Source organism: Oncorhynchus mykiss, chromosome 4, assembly GCF_013265735.2.
Source record: "Oncorhynchus mykiss isolate Arlee chromosome 4, USDA_OmykA_1.1, whole genome shotgun sequence".
In the NCBI taxonomy this organism is placed as follows: domain Eukaryota; kingdom Metazoa; phylum Chordata; class Actinopteri; order Salmoniformes; family Salmonidae; genus Oncorhynchus; species Oncorhynchus mykiss.
In genome coordinates, this window is record NC_048568.1 from 21,253,487 (window position 1) to 21,272,249 (window position 18,763).

General features: G+C 39.9%; 1 protein-coding gene across 1 annotated transcript; it reads left to right on the top strand.

The window, feature by feature from the left end:
* Window positions 1–2,523: 2,523 nt before the first annotated feature.
* On the top strand, window positions 2,524–18,742 carry LOC110522292 (adhesion G protein-coupled receptor F5). The gene is made up of 12 exons (XM_021600562.2): window positions 2,524–2,602; window positions 4,862–4,965; window positions 5,392–5,440; window positions 15,325–15,483; window positions 15,659–15,826; window positions 15,962–15,985; window positions 16,077–16,235; window positions 16,385–16,540; window positions 16,646–16,681; window positions 16,881–16,904; window positions 17,908–18,002; window positions 18,300–18,742. The coding sequence occupies exons 2-12, from the start codon at window positions 4,864–4,866 to the stop codon at window positions 18,363–18,365; spliced, it is 1,038 nt and encodes a 345-aa protein (XP_021456237.2). The 5' UTR covers window positions 2,524–2,602; window positions 4,862–4,863; the 3' UTR covers window positions 18,366–18,742.
* The last annotated feature ends 21 nt before the right edge of the window (window positions 18,743–18,763 follow it).

Genomic DNA, 18,763 nt, shown 5'->3' on the forward strand with positions numbered 1-18,763 from the left:
TTTAACCTACAAAAGCCTATTCATGCGCTGAGATCGATCAAACACATTTAGTGTGTCATCATAATTGTCTCTGACTTGTGGTCAGACTTGCTCAGGTGGAACAAACTTAAACTTGCGCCTTTTTTAAATGCTGATTTGAATGTCATTGAGAAAACAGAGATGTGTCTAAGATTCTTTATGCAAACATCCTTTCTGAATTTAAAAGTAATCCTTGAAGTAATCATCTAGTTTTTCAAAGTATCTGTAGTCTGATTACAATAGTTTTTCTGATAACGTAACAGATTACAGTTACCCTGGCCCCTACTGGAAACATCACCTTGATAGCCATCTCAAAAGCACACTTCATAATCAATCAATGAATCAATCAAATGTCTTTTTATAAAGGCCTTTTTACATCAGCAGATGTCATAAAGTGCTTATACAGAAACTCAGCCTAAAATCCCAAAGAGTGCAGATGTAGATGCACAATGGCTAGGAAAAACTCCTAGAAAGGCAGAAACCTAGGAAACCTTCTGGCTGTGCAGAGTACATGGCCATATCTTTCATCAAGATGATCAAACGTTCATAGATGACGAGCAGGGTCAAATAACAATCACAGTGGTTATAGAGGGTGCAACAGGTTAACACCTCAGAAGTAAATGTAATTTGTTTTTTCATAGTCAAGCATTCAGAGGTCGAGACAACAGTTGTGGTGGAGAGGGAGAGGGAGACAGAGGGTCAAAACAGCAAGTTAGCATGTCCGGTGAAGAGGTCAGTGTTCCATAGCCGCAGGCAGAACAGCAGAAACTGGATCCGCAGCAAGACAAGGTGGACTGGGGACAGAGACAGTCAGGAGGTGTCAGGCCAGGTAGTCCTGAAGAATCCTAGAGCTCAGGTCCTCTGGTAGAAGAGAGAGAGATGTGAGAATTTTAGAGAGTATGCTTAAGATCACACAGAACACCAGATAAGACAAGATAATTACACCCAATATGATAGACTGATCCTAGCCCCGTGCAGCAGAGATACTGGAGACTGAGACAGGGTGGAAAGGAAGATAATTTCAGTGACTCAACCCATTCAAGTTGTGTACAGTGAAAAATCCTGGCACAACGTGGTGCACCCCTCCCAGGGACGGCATGGGAGACAACTAGAAACCCAGTGACTCAGCTTCCAAAATAGGATCAGAGGCAGAGAATCCAAGTGAAGAGAGGGGAGTCAGCCAGGCAGAGACAGCAAGGGTTGTTCGTCACTCCACTGCCTTGTCTTTCACACAGAACACCAGATAAGACAGGATAATTACACCCAATAGGATAGACTGATCCTAGCCCCGTGGCACATAGACTATTGCAGCAGAGATACTGGAGACTGAGACAGGGTGGACAGGAAGATCATTTCAGTGACTCAACCCATTCAAGTTGTGTACAGCGAAAAATCCTGGCACAACGTGGTGCACCCCTCCCAGGGACGGCATGGGAGACAACTAGAAACCCAGTGACTCAGCTTCCAAAATAGGATCAAAGGCAGAGAATCCAAGTGAAGAGTGGGGAGTCGGCCAGGCAGAGACAGCAAGGGCTGTTTGTCACTCCACTGCCTTGTCTTTCCCCTTTGCACCTCAGGGCCAGACTACACTCAATTATTTAACTAGGCAAGTCAGTTAAGAACAAATTCTTATTTTCAATGACGGCCTAGGAACAGTGGGTTAACTGCCTGTTTAGGGGCAGAACGACAGATTTGTACCTTGTCAGCTCGGGGATTTGAACTTGCAACCTTTCGGTTACTAGTCCAGCTCGCTAACCACTAGTCCCTGTCGCCTCTTTAGTAGGACCTACTAAAGAGATCAGTCTTCAGTAAATGCTTAAAGGTTGAGACTGAGTCGACATCTCTCACATGGATCGGCAGACCATTCAATAAAAATGTTGCTCTATAGGAGAAAGCCCTGCCTCCAGCTGTTTGCTTTGAAATTCTTGGAAGAATAAGTCCTGCTCGCTAACCACTAGGCTACCCTGTCGCCCCTTTAGTAGGACCTACTAAAGAGATCAGTCTTCAGTAAATGCTTAAAGGTTGAGACTGAGTCGACATCTCTCACATGGATCGGCAGACCATTCAATAAAAATGTTGCTCTATAGGAGAAAGCCCTGCCTCCAGCTGTTTGCTTTGACATTCTTGGAAGAATAAGTCCTGCGTCTTGTGACCATAATGTATGTGTAGGTATGTACTGCAGGACCAAATCGGAGAGAGAGTTGGTCCATGTAATGCATTGTTGGTTAGCAGTAAAACCTTGAAATCAGCCCTAGCCTTAATAGGATTCCAGTGTAGAGAGGCTAGCACGGGATTAATATGATCACATTTTTGTATTCTAATCAAGATTCTGACTCAACTACACTCTCACAGTTCAAGGACAAGGAGGTGAGTGCCTTTATTATATTTAATTAACTGTTTTGATGTGAAATGTGGAAAGGGAAAGGGCAATATCTAGTCAGTTGTACAACTGAATGCATTCAACTGAAATGTCTCTTCCGCAAAAACCCAACCCTTCTGAATCAGAGTACAGTGGCAAATTGGCAAGAGACACACAGAAACCTTCTTGCCCTTCCTTGAGAAGTCAATTTAGAGAGTCGGAGAGGTAAGATAATACATTTACTTTTCACGTTTTATATTGAAATGATGTAAACGATTTGACTGAGTTCATTTTTAAGTATGACCTTTCACAGGGTTCAGGTATAAATATAAATGTCATATTTGTTCAAGGTTTAACAATGTGAATACAGAAGAGTAAATGAAGGACTCTTAGACAACATAGGATGTTTGTGACACTGTGTCACAATTATTAAAATAAGTCATCTTTCTCATATCTTATTTGTACATGCAGCTGAAGTTGGAAGTTTACATACACCTTAGCCAACTACATTTAAACATAGTTTTTCCACAATTCTTGACATTTATTCCTAGTAAATTTTCCCTGTTTTAGGTCAGTTAGGATCACCACTTTATTTTAAGAATGTGAAATGTCAGAATAACAGTAGAGAGAATGATTTATTTCAGCTTTAATTTCTTTCATCACATTCCCAGTGGGTCAGAAGGTTACATTCAATCAATTAGTATTTGGTAGCATTGCCTTTAAATTGTTTAACGTGGGTCAAACATTTCGGGTAGCCTTCCACAAGCTTACCACAATAAGTTGGGTGAATTTTGGCCCATTCCTCCTGACAGAGCTGGTGTAACTGAGTAAAGTTTGTAGGCCTTCTTGCTTTTTCAGTTCTGCCCACACATTTTTTACAGGATTGAGGTCAGGGCTTTGTGATGGCCATTCCAATACCTTGACTTTGTTGTCCTTAAGCCATTTTGCCACAACTTTGGAAATATGCTTTGGTTCACTGTCCATTTGGAAGACCCATTTGCAGTCAGGAAGCTTTAACTTGTCTTGAGATGTTGCTTCAATGTATCCACATAATTTTCCTACCTCATGAAGCCATCTATTTTGTGGAGTGCACCAGTCCCTCCTACAGCAAAGTATCCCCACAACATGGGATGGTTTTCTTCGGCTTCAAGCTTCCCCCTTTTTCCTCCAAACATAACGATGGTCATTATGTCCAAAAAGTTATATCTTTGTTTCATCAGACCAGAGGACATTTCTCCAAAAAGTACAATCTTTGTCCCGATGTGAAGTTGCAAACCGTAGTCTGGCTTTTTTATGGTGGTTTTGGAGCAGTGGCTTCTTCTTTGCTGGGCGGCCTTTCAGGTTATGTCGATATAGGACTCGTTTTACTGTGGATATAGATACTTTGTACCTGTTTCCTCCAGCATTTTCACAAGGTCTTTACTGTTGTTCTGGGATTGATTTGCACTTTTTGCACCAAAGTACGTTAATCTCTAGGAGACAGAAAGCGTCTCCTTCCTGAGCGGTATGACGGCTGCCTGGTCCTATCATGTTTATACTTGCGTACTATTGTTTGTACAGATGAGTGTGGTACCTTCAGGCGTTTGGAAATTGCTCCCAAGGATGAACCAGACTTGTGGAGGTCTACAATTATTTTGTAATTATTCTGAGGTCTTGGCTGATTTCTTTTGATTTTCCCATGATGTCAAGCATAGAGGCACTGAGTCTAAAGGTATGCCTTGAAATACATCCATGGGTACACCTCCAATTGACTAAAATGATGTCAATTAGCCTAACAGAAACTTCTAAAGCCATGGCATACTTTTCTGGAATTAAAGGCACAGTCATCTTAGTGTATGTAAACTTCTGACCCACTGGAATTGTGATACAGTGAATTATAAGTGAAATAATCTGTCTGTAAACAATTGTTGGAAAAATGACATGTAGATGTCCTAACTGACTTGCCAAAACTATAGTTTGTTTAACAAGACGTTTGTGGAGTGGTTGAAAAACGAGTTTTAATGACTCCAACCTAAGTTTATGTAAACTTCCGTCTTCAACTGTATGTAGTATACAGATCCAGGAGTGCATGCTATGTGCATCATTTTGAGCATGAATTTCAGATTAAATTGCATTTATTGCGATTGGATCAGTATCTACAGAAAAGATAAGTTAATATATTCACCAAAATGCAGCAGAGACATGACCAACCATTTGGTCAGTCATATGTTTCCTTCTTCATCAGACCGCAACAATGTTCTTCTTAGCATTCCAATCAGGTTAATGAATATTACTACGTAACATAATTAAGAAAACAGCCCATAAATACCTCAGCTGTCACCATAATTGGTGCTTATTTAGTTGTGTTTTGTTGTATAATTGTTTTGCAACCATCCTATCTCACAATCTGTACACCATCTGATGTTCCATTGGGGAAAAATCTCAAATGTGTAATACTGACTGTATGATGTTTTGTTTTGTTTATCTGATGCTATATTCATACAGATATGGCCTCACCAAAGACAGTTTGGTACTTAAGTGTCCTCTTGGTATTTTGCTCTAGTCTGGAAAAACAAGATTGCTTGGAAACTCCAAATGTAACATCAGAGGTAAGAGGCCAGTAAATATGGACTTAAACTAAAAACAAATGTTCACAAGGCAATATTTAGCAATGTCAGAGAAATACAATATTGTTTGAGCTACATATCTTTAGGTGTATCACTATTAATATAATATGTTTCAAAACAGATTTGTTTGTTCGTTCCATTGGTGCAACTACAGCATGTATACATTATAATTACACAAACAGCACAGTTGTGTAACTGTATCCACATTGTAATAACACTGCACATCCCTGTGTATCTACCATGCCAATACATAGGTCTCAGTTGTAAATGAGAACTTTTTCTCAACTGGCCTACCTGATTAAAAAAAGGTTAAATAAAAACATATAGGGGAATTTTCTGAGTGTTAAAACACATACTTCATTTGACGCAATAATACAAATCCATTTTTTTTTATTAAATCTTTTCCAGGAATCACCCACTGATGGATCACAAGTTCCTTCTGGAGAAAAGCGAGAGGGTGAGTCAGCTCAAACCTACATGTCTGCCCCCATAATGTGCCTTTAGACACCTTAGAAAATGACAAAAAAAATCATATTTTTTTATGTTCACACAAATCCGAAACGATTAAAGCATCATTATTTATCTCACTGCTCTTTGCCATTGGATTTTTGCTGTGTGCGTGTTTTTATTTATTTCTTACATTTCTTAAATGCCCAGATAAATCTACCCTGATTTATTTGATATTGACAAATGTTCTACATAAATATTCTGCGGTTGGTGTTTTTGTAATGATTTAAGTGACCATTGTGCTGTTGTTGCTGTTAGAAATACTAAGGTTCCTAAGACAAACCCACTTTTTATTCGTAAGAGAAATTTGAAGTGTTTTAATGAGCAGGCTTTTCTCCATGATTTGTTTTATTTGGACTGGAGTTAGATTGAGTTTATTCCTGATGTGGAAACTGCCTGGAAATTCTTTCATTATGGTTTTTCCCAAATAGTAAACAAACATGACCCATTCTGCAGGTTCGGGGTTAAAGGGCAGTATAATCCATGGTTTTCTTCTGAGCTGTCTTGTATTATTCACAACCGTAATCTAGCCTGGGCTAAAGCAAGGAAATAATGTTCTGATGCTGATTGGCTTATTTTTAGGCAGTTACGAAACAAGTGTTATTTTCTTCTCAGGAAGACCAAGTCTGAATATTTTATGTCTGTTACCACTGATAACCTGAATGACCCTAGAAAGGTTTGGAAGGCTATTAAGTCTATGTCTGGTAACAGTAATGTTAATGAATTACCGTCATGTGTTTTGCAGGACTCTGTTGCTGTATATGACAAAACTGAAATGCTGAATTGTTTCAATGAGCACTTTGTATCATCTGGTAGACTGTTTGATTCAGTGTCCTCTGTCTCTGTACAACCTTGTGTGGATGAACCAGTGAGAGCTGGCCAAACTTTGAGCTTTTTGCCATTCTCAGTGCAGGTGGTACATAAAGCCCTGAAATCCTTAGATCAGAGAAAGCCTGCAGGTCCTGATCTTTTGGGATCCTTGCTTTTTAAATCTGTCAGCTGATTTCATAGCTGAATCACTTACATATCTGTTCAATCTAACCCTGGAATGTAATGAAATTCCAAAGATCTGGAAATCAGCATTTGTCCTACCACTTTTAAAAGGGGGAGATCCAACTCTTTTAAATAATTATAGGTCAATCTCAAAGCTGTCAACCCTGGTGAAAATACTTGAAACCCTTGTGAGTGAACAACTAAAATAGTTTTTATTTACTAACTCTATTTTATCAATGTACCAATCGGGCTTCAGGAAGAAGCATAGCACAATTACAGCAGCCATGAAGGTTTTAAATGATATCACTGAAGCCCTTGACAAAAAACAGCATTGTGTCTCACTTTTTATTGGTCTGTCTAAGGCTTTTGATACAGTTGAGCATGCTATACTTAGGCAGAGATTGTCGAGTGTAGGTCTTTCAGAGCATGCAGTTGCATGGTTTGCTAATTATCTGTCTGATAGAACTCAGTGCACTCAATTTGATGGGCTTATGTCTGTTAAAACCTCTTATGTCTGTTAAAACCCCCCCTACTTTTTTCAATTTCCGCCTGAAGACATACCCAAATCTAACTGCCTGTAGCTCTGGCCCAGAAGCAAGGATATGCATATTCTTGGTACCATTTGAAAGAAAACACTCTGACGTTTGTGTAAATGTGAATTGAATGTAGGAGAATATAACACAATAGATCTGGTTTAGATAATACAATGAAAAAAAACATATTCAAAATGAACAAGATAAAACAAACATTCAGATAAGATGATTGGGACAATTTCAGTGAAAATTATAAGAGGGCAACAGTACTTGTGCAAAGTTTCAGAATGATAACTTCCAAAATGAGTGTGCTACATGACATTTATCATGAAGTCACCCAGGTGTCCCACACAAGTAGCCCAAATGTACCCAAGTGGCCAAATTGGTGAAGGTATACATTTTGAAACAACTAACTATATACAAAATGCCAAAATGGTATTCTAACAAATCAAATCAAATCAAATTTATTTTATATAGCCCTTCGTACATCAGCTGATATCTCAAAGTGCTGTACAGAAACCCAGCCTAAAACCCCAAACAGCAAGCAATGCAGGTGAAGAAGCACGGTGGCTAGGAAAAACTCCCTAGAAAGGCCAAAACCTAGGAAGAAACCTAGAGAGGAACCAGGCTATGTGGGGTGGCCAGTCCTCTTCTGGCTGTGCCGGGTGGAGATTATAACAAAACATGGTCAAGATGTTCAAATGTTCATAAATGACCAGCATGGTCGAATAATAATAAGGCAGAATAGTTGAAACTGGAGCAGCAGCACAGTCAGGTGGACTGGGGACAGCAAGGAGTCATCATGTCAGGTATTCCTGGGGCATGGTCCTAGGGCTCAGGTCCTCCGAGAGAGAGAAAGAAAGAGAGAATTAGAGAGAGCATATGTGGGATGGCCAGTCCTCTTCTGGCTGTGCCGGGTGGAGATTATAACAGAACATGGCCAAGATGTTCAAATGTTCATAAATGATCAGCATGGTCGAATAATAATAAGGCAGAACAGTTGAAACTGGAGCAGCAGCACAGCCAGGTGGACTGGGGACAGCAAGGAGTCATCATGTCAGGTAGTCCTGGGGCATGGTCCTAGGGCTCAGGTCCTCCGAGAGAGAGAAAGAGAGAAGGAGAGAATTAGAGAACGCACACTTAGATTCACACAGGACACCGAATAGGACAGGAGAAGTACTCCAGATATAACAAACTGACCCTAGCCCCCCGACACATAAACTACTGCAGCATAAATACTGGAGGCTGAGACAGGAGGGGTCAGGAGACACTGTGGCCCACTCCGAGGACACCCCCGGACAGGGCCAAACAGGAAGGATATAACCCCACCCACTTTGCCAAAGCACAGCCCCCACACCACTAGAGGGATATCTTCAACCACCAACTTACCATCCTGAGACAAGGCTGAGTATAGCCCACAAAGACCTCCGCCACGGCACAACTTAAGGGGGGGGGGGGGGCGCCAACCCAGACAGGATGACCACATCAGTGACTCAACCCACTCAGGTGACGCACCTCCTCCAGGGACGGCATGAGAGAGCCCCAGTAAAGCCAGTGACTCAGCCCCTGTAATAGGGTTAGAGGCAGAGAATCCCAGTGGAAAGAGGGGAACCGGCCAGGCAGAGACAGCAAGGGTGGTTCGTTGCTCCAGAGCCTTTCCGTTCACCCTCCCACTCCTGGGCCAGACTACACTCAATCATATGACCCACTGAAGAGATGAGTCTTCAGTAGAGACTTAAAGGTTGAGACCGAGTTTGCGTCTCTGACATGGGTAGGCAGACCGTTCCATAAAAATGGAGCTCTATAGGAGAAAGCCCTGCCTCCAGCTGTTTGCTTAAAAATTCTAGGGACAATTAGGAGGCCTGCGTCTTGTGACCGTAGCGTACGTGTAGGTATGTACGGCAGGACCAAATCAGAGAGATAGATAGGAGCAAGCCCATGTAATGCTTTGTAGGTTAGCAGTAAAACCTTGAAATCAGCCCTTGCTTTGACAGGAAGCCAGTGTAGAGAGGCTAGCACTGGAGTAATATGATCAAATTTTTTGGTTCTAGTCAGGATTCTAGCAGCCGTATTTAGCACTAACTGAAGTTTATTTAGTGCTTTATCCGGGTAGCCGGAAAGTAGAGCATTGCAGTAGTCTAACCTGGAAGTGACAAAAGCATGGATTAATTTTTCTGCATCATTTTTGGACAGAAAGTTCCTGATTTTTGCAATGTTTCGTAGATGGAAAAAAGCTGTCCTTGAAATGGTCTTGATATGTTCTTCAAAAGAGAGATCAGGGTCCAGAGTAACGCCGAGGTCCTTCACAGTTTTATTTGAGACGACTGTACAACCATTAAGATTAATTGTCAGATTCAACAGAAGATCTCTTTGTTTCTTGGGACCTAGAACAAGCATCTCTGTTTTGTCCGAGTTTAAAAGTAGAAAGTTTGCAGCCATCCACTTCCTTATGTCTGAAACACATTCTTCTAGCAAGGGCAATTTTGGGGCTTCACCATGTTTAATTGAAATGTACAGCTGTGTGTCATCTGCATAGCAGTGAAAGTTAACATTATGTTTTCGAATAACATCCCCAAGAGGTAAAATATATAGTGAAAACAAAAGTGGTCCTAAAACGGAACCTTGAGGAACACCGAAATTTACAGTTGATTTGTCAGAGGACAGACCATTCACAGAGACAAACTGATATCTTTCCGACAGATAAGATCTAAACCAGGCCAGAACTTGTCCGTGTAGACCAATTTGGGTTTCCAATCTCTCCAAAAGAATGTGGTGATCGATGGTATCAAAAGCAGCACTAAGGTCTAGGAGCACGAGGACAGATGCAGAGCCTCGGTCCGATGCCATTAAAATGTCATTTACCACCTTCACAAGTGCCGTCTCAGTGCTATGATGGGGTCTAAAACCAGACTGAAGCATTTCGTATACATTGTTTGTCTTCAGGAAGGCAGTGAGTTGTTGCGCAACAGCCTTTTCTAAAATTTTTGAGAGGAATGGAAGATTCGATATAGGCCGATAGTTTTTTATATTTTCTGGGTCAAGGTTTGGCTTTTTCAAGAGAGGCTTTATTACTGCCACTTTTAATGAGTTTGGTACACATCCGGTGGATAGAGAGCCGTTTATTATGTTCAACATAGTAGGGCCAAGCACAGGAAGCAGCTCTTTCAGTAGTTTAGTTGGAATAGGGTCCAGTATGCAGCTTGAAGGTTTAGAGGCCATGATTATTTTCATCATTGTGTCAAGAGATATAGTACTAAAACACTTGAGTGTCTCTCTTGATCCTAGGTCCTGGCAGAGTTGTGCAGACTCAGGACAACTGAGCTTTGAAGGAATACGCAGATTTAAGGAAGAGTCCGTAATTTGCTTTCTAATAATCATAATCTTTTCCTCAAAGAAGTTCATGAATTTATCACTGCTAAAGTGAAAGTCATCCTCTCTTGGGGAATGCTGCTTTTTAGTTAGCTTTGCGACAGTATCAAAAAGGAATTTCGGATTGTTCTTATTTTCCTCAATTAAGTTAGAAAAATAGGATGATCGAGCAGCAGTAAGGGCTCTTCGGTACTGCACAGTACTGTCTTTCCAAGCTAGTCGGAAGACTTCCAGTTTGGTGTGGCGCCATTTCCGTTCCAATTTTCTGGAAGCTTGCTTCAGAGCTCGGGTATTTTCTGTGTACCAGGGAGCTAGTTTCTTATGAGAAATGTTTTTAGTTTTTAGGGGTGCAACTGCATCTAGGGTATTGCGCAAGGTTAAGTTGAGTTCCTCAGTTAGGTGGTTAACTGATTTTTGTCCTCTGGCGTCCTTGGGTAGGCAGAAGGAGTCTGGAAGGACATCAAGGAATCTTTGTGTTGTCTGTGAATTTATAGCACGACTTTTGATGATCCTTGGTTGGGGTCTGAGCAGATTATTTGTTGCAATTGCAAACGTAATAAAATGGTGGTCCGATAGTCCAGGATTATGAGGAAAAACATTAAGATCCACAACATTTATTCCATGGGACAAAACTAGGTCCAGCGTATGACTGTGACAGTGAGTGGGTCCAGAGACATGTTGGACAAAACCCACTGAGTCGATGATGGCTCCGAACACCACCCCCCCCCCCCCCCCCCCCCAAAAAAATGGAGAAAAAAATATGGGGAAAAAAATATGAAGAAAAAAATATATACATTTACAAAATAACATGGGTAATTATTTACACACTTTCAATATTTGGAAGACCCTCAGTCCTCTATCAAATCAAATTTATTTATATAGCCCTTCGTACATCAGCTAATATCGCAAAGTGCTGTACAGAAACCCAGCCTAAAACCCCAAACAGCAAGCAATGCAGGTGTAGAAGCACGGTGGTTAGGAAAAACTCCCTAGAAAGGCCAAAACCTAGGAAGAAACCTAGAGAGGAACCAGGCTATGATAGGTGGCCAGTCCTCTTCTGGCTGTGCCGGGTGGAGATTATATCAGAACATGGCCGAGATTTTCAAACGTTCTTAGATGACCAGCAGGGTCAAATAATAATCACAGTAGTTGTAGAGGATGCAACAGGACAGCACCTCAAATATGAACAATTTAGAGTTCCATAGCCGCAGGCAGAACAGTTGAAACTGGAACAGCAGCCAGGCCAGGTGGACTGGGGACAGCAAGGAGTCATCATGCCAGGTAGTCCTGACGCATGGTCCTAGGGCTCAGGTCCTCCGAGAGAGAGAAAGAGAGAATTAGAGAGAGCATACTTAAATTCACACAGGACACCGGATAAGACAGAAGAAGTACTCCAGATATAACAAACTGACCCTATCCCCCCGACACATAAACTACTGCAGCATAAATACTGGAGGCTGAGACAGGAGGGGTCAGGAGATACTGTGGCCCCATCCGATGAGACCCCCGGACAGGGCCAAACAGGAAGGATATAACCCCACCCACTTTGCCAAAGCTCGACACAATATTGTGCTGCTGATGCCAGGTGCCATAGCAGTCTCTTTCTGCTGTAAAGCAGAGGGTCACCAAGCATGTGGCACAGGTGATGGGGGACTTAATTTTGAAAAGAACACAGCGGCGCCTTCATGCTGTGCCCTTTTGGCCCTGAGGCACATCCATGCCTGTAGAAATAAATTTGGGCAGATGAACACCACTTGTGGCAGGAGCTGGATGAACCAGCTTCAGTGGGGGATGGACACCTTGGCCCTGGGGGCTGCCATTCGTAGTCAGTGTCACTGTGAAAGAAAATGTTCAGTTAGAATAGTTTCACATATGAGCCCTGTATCGACAGGTATAATAAACAGATATATATATATATAGAGTACAGGGAACATAAGGTTGAATATATTATTATAGATCTGCTAGATCTACTGTCTATTTTATATTATGACATTTCAGCTAGATCTACTGTCTAAATTGTCTGTCTTTAATGGCTCTGTACTTGGTCCTCTCTTATTCACTATTTATATAAATTATTTAGACAAAAATGTCCAAAATGCGCAACTTCATTTTTATGCTGATGATACTGTTATTTACTGTTGTGCCTCGTCTCTTACAAAAGCTTTCCAGAACTTGCAAACTGCTTTTTATACTGTTCAACATACCTTGTGTCAATTGAAGCTTATCCTCATTATACTTTTAACCTTAGCAATGATTCTAAGACGACACACTAAGCCTAACCAATAGTTCACAGTCATGGCAGTGGTATATCAACTGGCCCAGCTGTTAATCCATCAGCCCATTCTGCCAGTCAAGTCATTCGAGAGAACATGTCCAAAAACTAGACTATCTGGACTGACAAAACTAAACTAATGGTGTTTTCTAAAGCAAGAAATAGACCTCTGAACCTTTCACCTACTACTACCTGTCAGAGCAAGGAGATTGAGGTTGTAACCTCATATAAATATTTTGGAATTGTATTGATGACAGCCTATCTTTTAAATTGTATATTCAACAACTTACAAAAAAATTTAGACTGAAATTGGGATTTTATTTTAGGAATAAGCCCTGTTTTTATTTTGAAGCCAGAAGGAGGCTAGTATCAGCTACATTTATGCCTTTACTAGACTATGGGGATATTTTATATATGAATGCTTCCGCTCAGGGTTTGAGATCAATTGACACCCTTTACCATGGAGCTTTGAGATTTATTTTAAACTGCAAAACCCTTACGCACCACTGCACTTTGTATACCAGGGTTGGCTGGCCTTCTCTAGTCACTCGTAGGATCAGTCACTGGTATACTTTTATTTACAAATCCATTATGGGTTTACTACCATTTTATTTGGGCATTTTTATTGTTCAGAAATGTGGTGGGTATTCTCTTCGTTTCCTGGACTTTATCCTGCTAACTGTTCTAAATGTCCGAACTGAATTTGGTAAAAGAGCTTTTATGTACTCTGCGCCATCGTCTTGGAACGCCTTACAAAATACTTTTAATCTGGAAGAACTTGTCCAGATTGGTATTTTTAAATCACTGATGAATGATCTTGAGACTGATTCCCTGACCTGTCAATGTTTTTAATTTGCTGTTTTTGATTTTGTTATACTCTTGTGAATTCTATGGTTTTTACTAGATTACTTGTAGTTTTTCATGTTGTTTGTCTGTAATTTTTGTAATGACTTGGTGCTGCCTATCTTGGCCAGGACGCTCTTGAAAAATAGATTTTAAATCTCAATGAGCCCTTCCTGGTTAAATAAAGGTTAATATATATATATATATATATATATATATACACACACATATATATATATATATATTACATGTACAGTACCAGTCAAAAGTTTGGACACACCTACTCATTCAAGGGTTTTTCTTAATTTTTACTATTTTCTGCATTGTAGAATAATAGAATAATAGTGAAGACATCAAACATATGAAATAACAAATATGGAATCAAGTAGTAACCAAAAAATAAATCAATATATATTTTAGATTCCTCAAAGTAGCCACCATTTGTCTTGACGACAGCTATGCAAACTCTTGGCATTCTCTCAACCAGCTTTACATGGAATGCTTTTCCAACAGTCTTGAAGGAGTTCCCACATATTCTGAGCACTGTTGGCTGCTTTTCCTTCAGTCTGTGGTCCAACTCATCCCAAACCATCTCAATTGGGTTGAGGTTGGGTGATTGTGGAGGCCAGGTCATCTGATGTAGCAATCCACCACTCTCCTTGGTCAAATAGCCCTTACACAGCCTGGAGGTGTGTTGAGTCATTGTCCTGTTGAAAACCAAATGATAGTCCCACGAAGCGCAAACCAGATGGGTGGCGTAACGCTGCAAAATGCTGTGAAAGCCATGCTGATTACATGAGCCTTGATTTATAATCAATCAAGACAGTGTTACCAGCAAAGCACCCCCACAACATGACACCTCCTCCATACTTTACGGTGGGAAATAAACATGCAGAGATCATCTGTTCACCTACAGTACTCTGTGTTTCACATGGACACGATGGTTGGAACCAAAAATCTAAAATATGGACTCATCAGACCAAAGCACAGATTTCCACCAGTCTAATGACCATTGCTTGTGTTTCTTGGCTCAAGCAAGTCTCTTCTTAGTATTGGTGTCCTTTAGTAGTGGTTCCTTGGCATCAATTTGACCATGAATGCCTGATTCACGCAGCCTCCTCTGAACAGTTGATGTTGAGATGTGTCTGTTGCACTCTGTGAAGCATTTATTTGGGCTGCAATCTGACTTACATTTAACTCTAAGGAACATATCCTCTGCAGCAGAGGTAACTCTGGGTCTTAGTTTCCTGTGATTGTCCTCATTAGAGCCAGTTTCATCATCATTTTCCAGATTGACTGAGATTCATGTCTTAAAGGAATGATGGACTGTCGTTTCTCTTTGTTAATTTGAGCTGTTCTTGCCATAATATGGACTTGGTCTTTTACCAAATAGGGCTATCTTCTGTAAACCAACCCTACCTTGTCACAACACATCTGATTGGCTCAAACGCATTAAGAAGGAAAGAAATTACACAAATGAACTTTTAACAAGGCACACCTGTTCATTTAAATGCATTCCAGGTGACTACCTCATGAAGCTTTATGAGAGAATGCCAATAGTTTGCAAAGGCAAAAGGTGGCTACTTTGAAGAATCTCAAATACAAAATGTTTTGGTTACTACTTGATTCCACGTGTTATTTCATATGTTTGATATCTTCACTATTATTGTACAATGCAGAAAAGTGTAAAAACAAAGAAAAACTCTGGAATGAGTAGGTGTGTCCAAACTTTTGACTAGTATTGTATGTATACTTATTTTTATGTTCCACAAGAATTGCACTTCGGGGACAATAAAGATCTTTTGAATTGAATTGTTTCCACAGTGACAGCAACCCTCATTGAGAAAGTTGGTGAAGTTGAGTTGGAAGTCTATAATATTCCACTTGAAGACATACATTACCTAAAGTTCCACGTGAAAAGTGTAACCTACCCCATCCTTATCTCCAGTGTGTTAAATGTAACAGACATGAACATTACTACTGGTAAGAGTTTTTAATTGTTCTTTTTTTCTTCATTTTATAAAAGGTTCAAGACCTACAGGGCTCATGTGTTAGTAAAGGGTGTATTTAAAAAACTAACTTGGACGTTGTTGGCATCAGAAGAAAACGTTGTATCTCCATGTTGAGGATAATCAGTCCACTTCCCATCCATTCACAGAATGCTCCTCAGACCCCAGTGGATTCAGGTGCAGATGTGAGGACCAGTATAGTTGGTCATGTGATCAGTGTTCCTCCTATGGGTCCTGTGGTGAGATCGTTGATGGCAAAATGCGTGGATGCCTAAATAACTATGCTTCTGATAGAGAGTTCTGTCAGCCAATCACAAGTAACTATTTGATTTTCACTTCCACTTGGTGTTTGACATTGTACCTGTTGTTGTGGTTGTATGTAGTTGTTTTTGGCAACGTCTCCCAGCTGCGTAATTCTTCTTGGTGACACGTCTTTTACCTAATCCCAACAGATCCAAGTCCAACTACTACAGCAGGTATTCCAATAAGTTACTCAAGCAATAGATTACATTTACTGAAAATAATAGACATGCTTGTCATGATTTATTCAATTGTAATTTTCCATAGAGCCATCAACCACTTATGGGGAAATTATTGAAATTGAGTTGGACATGACAGATATTTCAGCTACATTGATAGATGTACTTAGGGCAAGTGTGACTGGCCTGACCTACCCTGTCCTGATCTCCAATGTGTTAAATGTAACGGACGTGAACTTCACTACTGGTAAGAGATTTCTGTTGCTGTTGCTCATTTGAGTTTTAATTCCTGCATTGTAAAATATATTCAACAACTGGTTCAGATATTTTCAAATAGTTGGTTTCACAGAAAACATTGATATGATGATGTTCAATCCACTCTCCTTTCATTCACAGCATGCTACCCAAACAGCACATGCAGATGTGAGGATCAGTATGGTTGGTCATGTGACCAGTGTCTCTCTTATGGGTCCTGTGACAACATCACTGATGACTCCTGTGGATGTATCAAATCCATTCCTCCTTATGGACCGTTTTGTCAGCCAATCACAAGTAACTGTTTCCTTACCACCTCCACTGTGCTAGTTTATCAATGTTTCTGTATTCGTTCAGCAACATTTAAACTCTAAGCTTACCCCTATCTCCTTTACCACATAGATCTGACGGCTTGTCCAACACCATCTCCAACACCAGGTATGAGACAATTATTCATGACTATTTCATTAACAAACGTTTTACTGTACTAATTAGAGTCTTACCAAGAGCAACTTGCCATAGTGTTATTCATAGTTGAATATTTACTTGAGGCCTACAGCTGAAAGACAAAAATCTGTGAAACAGGTTAGAGAACCAGCCAGCTTCATAATCATCTCACATTTCTCTGCGTCCACAGCTTTGCCAGCAGAAGAGGAAACAAGTACTGGTTTTACACAATACTCAATGTATTTCAAATATATGTAACAGTGTCAAAAATCCACTGACCTGTTCAGATGTGATTTTGTTTGGGTTATCTTTTTTTACCTTTATTTAACTAGACAAGTCAGTTAAGAACAAATTCTTATTTACAATGACGGCCTAGGAACGGTGGGTTAACTGCCTTGTTCAGGGGCAGAACGACAGATTTTTACCTTGTCAGCTTGGGGATTCAATCTCGCCACCTTTCGGTTACTAGTCCAACGCTCTAACCACTATGCTCCCTTACCACTAGGCTGTCTCAGAGTATTACACAATGAACAAATTATGGCTTGTGTATGGAAAGTAATTTACATCTTCAAAAATAGATTATCTGTTGGTTAATTAAATATATTTAAAAGTCCATGACAAATAACTTGAGCACTCCAACTCCTGCCGTAACAAGTAAGTTCCTTATTCCATGTAGTTACGGTACATAACTACTCTGTTAAACAAAATGTAATCATTCAGTGATACACAGCAATGTCAGTAAAGTAAATACTTTTACGCTTTAGCGCCAACAACAAAACAGTCCACAGCAAGTTCAACAACTCCAACAAACCCCTCCAGTACAACATCAAAGAAACAAATCAATAATGTCATTTCATTGGACCTACGGTATTTCCTTGTGGTATTATTGAGTCGGGCATCACCAATATTCCAGTAACACCAATGTGTTATATATCATGTTTTTATGTTCCACTGTACCTCAGTACCAACATAAAAACAGTCCACAGAAAGTTCAACAACTCCAACAACACCCTCCTTAATTTGACCTATTTCCTTGTTACATGTTTGAAAGAAGTTGGACAAACAGTTACTCTAATGTCTTCATTAAATTGTTTTTCTGTTCCACTGTGCCCTACTGTGAACAAAACAAAACGGTCAAAAGCAACCTCAGTTATACAAATGTGTAATTACATTTTTAACTTCCGTATTCTTATATTTTGTTCTGTTTTTTTTTTTAGAAAACACACTGAACCTACAATTTACTATGGCTATCACCTTTGACTCTAACTTCAATGATGAAAATAATGCAATGTTCAAAGATATTGATCAAACTGTGAGTATACTATATTCCCTCATGCTTATCACAATGTCCATGTGCTGCAATGTAAAGTGTCAACCTGGACTCAGGGTTAGATGTAACATACTAAATGTAAATCGGTCTCACTCCATTTAGTATGACAGATTACATTTCGTATGGTATGTATTCATTTGTAGATGTCCATTGTAAATCTCGCATGATATGTGACAAATTACAATTTGTTTGATATGTACCAAATGTTCATTTCATGTCCTTTTCAATAATTTATTTTAAATCACTCTTGATCAATAATCATTTCACTGTCTCACACAGATCAAAGTCATATATAAGAGAAACATGCGAGGCTTCATATCAGCAAAGTTAAATAGGTTAAAGTAAGTTTTGCTCCAGTGTTATTCAATACTTTATAATTTTATATTATTTCATTTCATGTGCTAATAATTTGAATATTCAAATACTAAATGTCACCTTCAATTTCTCAACGTTCAGTTTAATGTATAATTTCAATCCCAATGAAACAAACTTCTTCTTCGTCTGATGATGAGTAGGAAGGATCGGACCAAAATGCAGCGTTGTAAGTGTCCATGATAATTTATTATATCAGAACACGAGAAAATTCAAAATTAGTATACTGCAGGAAAGAAATGAAAATGGAAACAGTTCTGTATGGTGAAAACACAGACACAGAAAACAACTACCCACAAACACCAGGTGGGAACAGGCTACCTAAGTATGGTTCTCAATCAGAGACAACGATTGACAGCTGCCTCTGATTG

Excerpts from the sequence above, each read along its gene's own strand:
- LOC110522292 (XM_021600562.2), top strand. The coding sequence starts at position 4,864 with ATGGCCTCACCAAAGACAGTTTGGTACTTAAGTGTCCTCTTGGTATTT. Across the intron at positions 4,966-5,391 it reads CTCCAAATGTAACATCAGAG|GAATCACCCACTGATGGATC; the intron begins GTAAGAGGCCAG and ends AATCTTTTCCAG. Across the intron at positions 15,986-16,076 it reads AAGTCCAACTACTACAGCAG|AGCCATCAACCACTTATGGG; the intron begins GTATTCCAATAA and ends AATTTTCCATAG.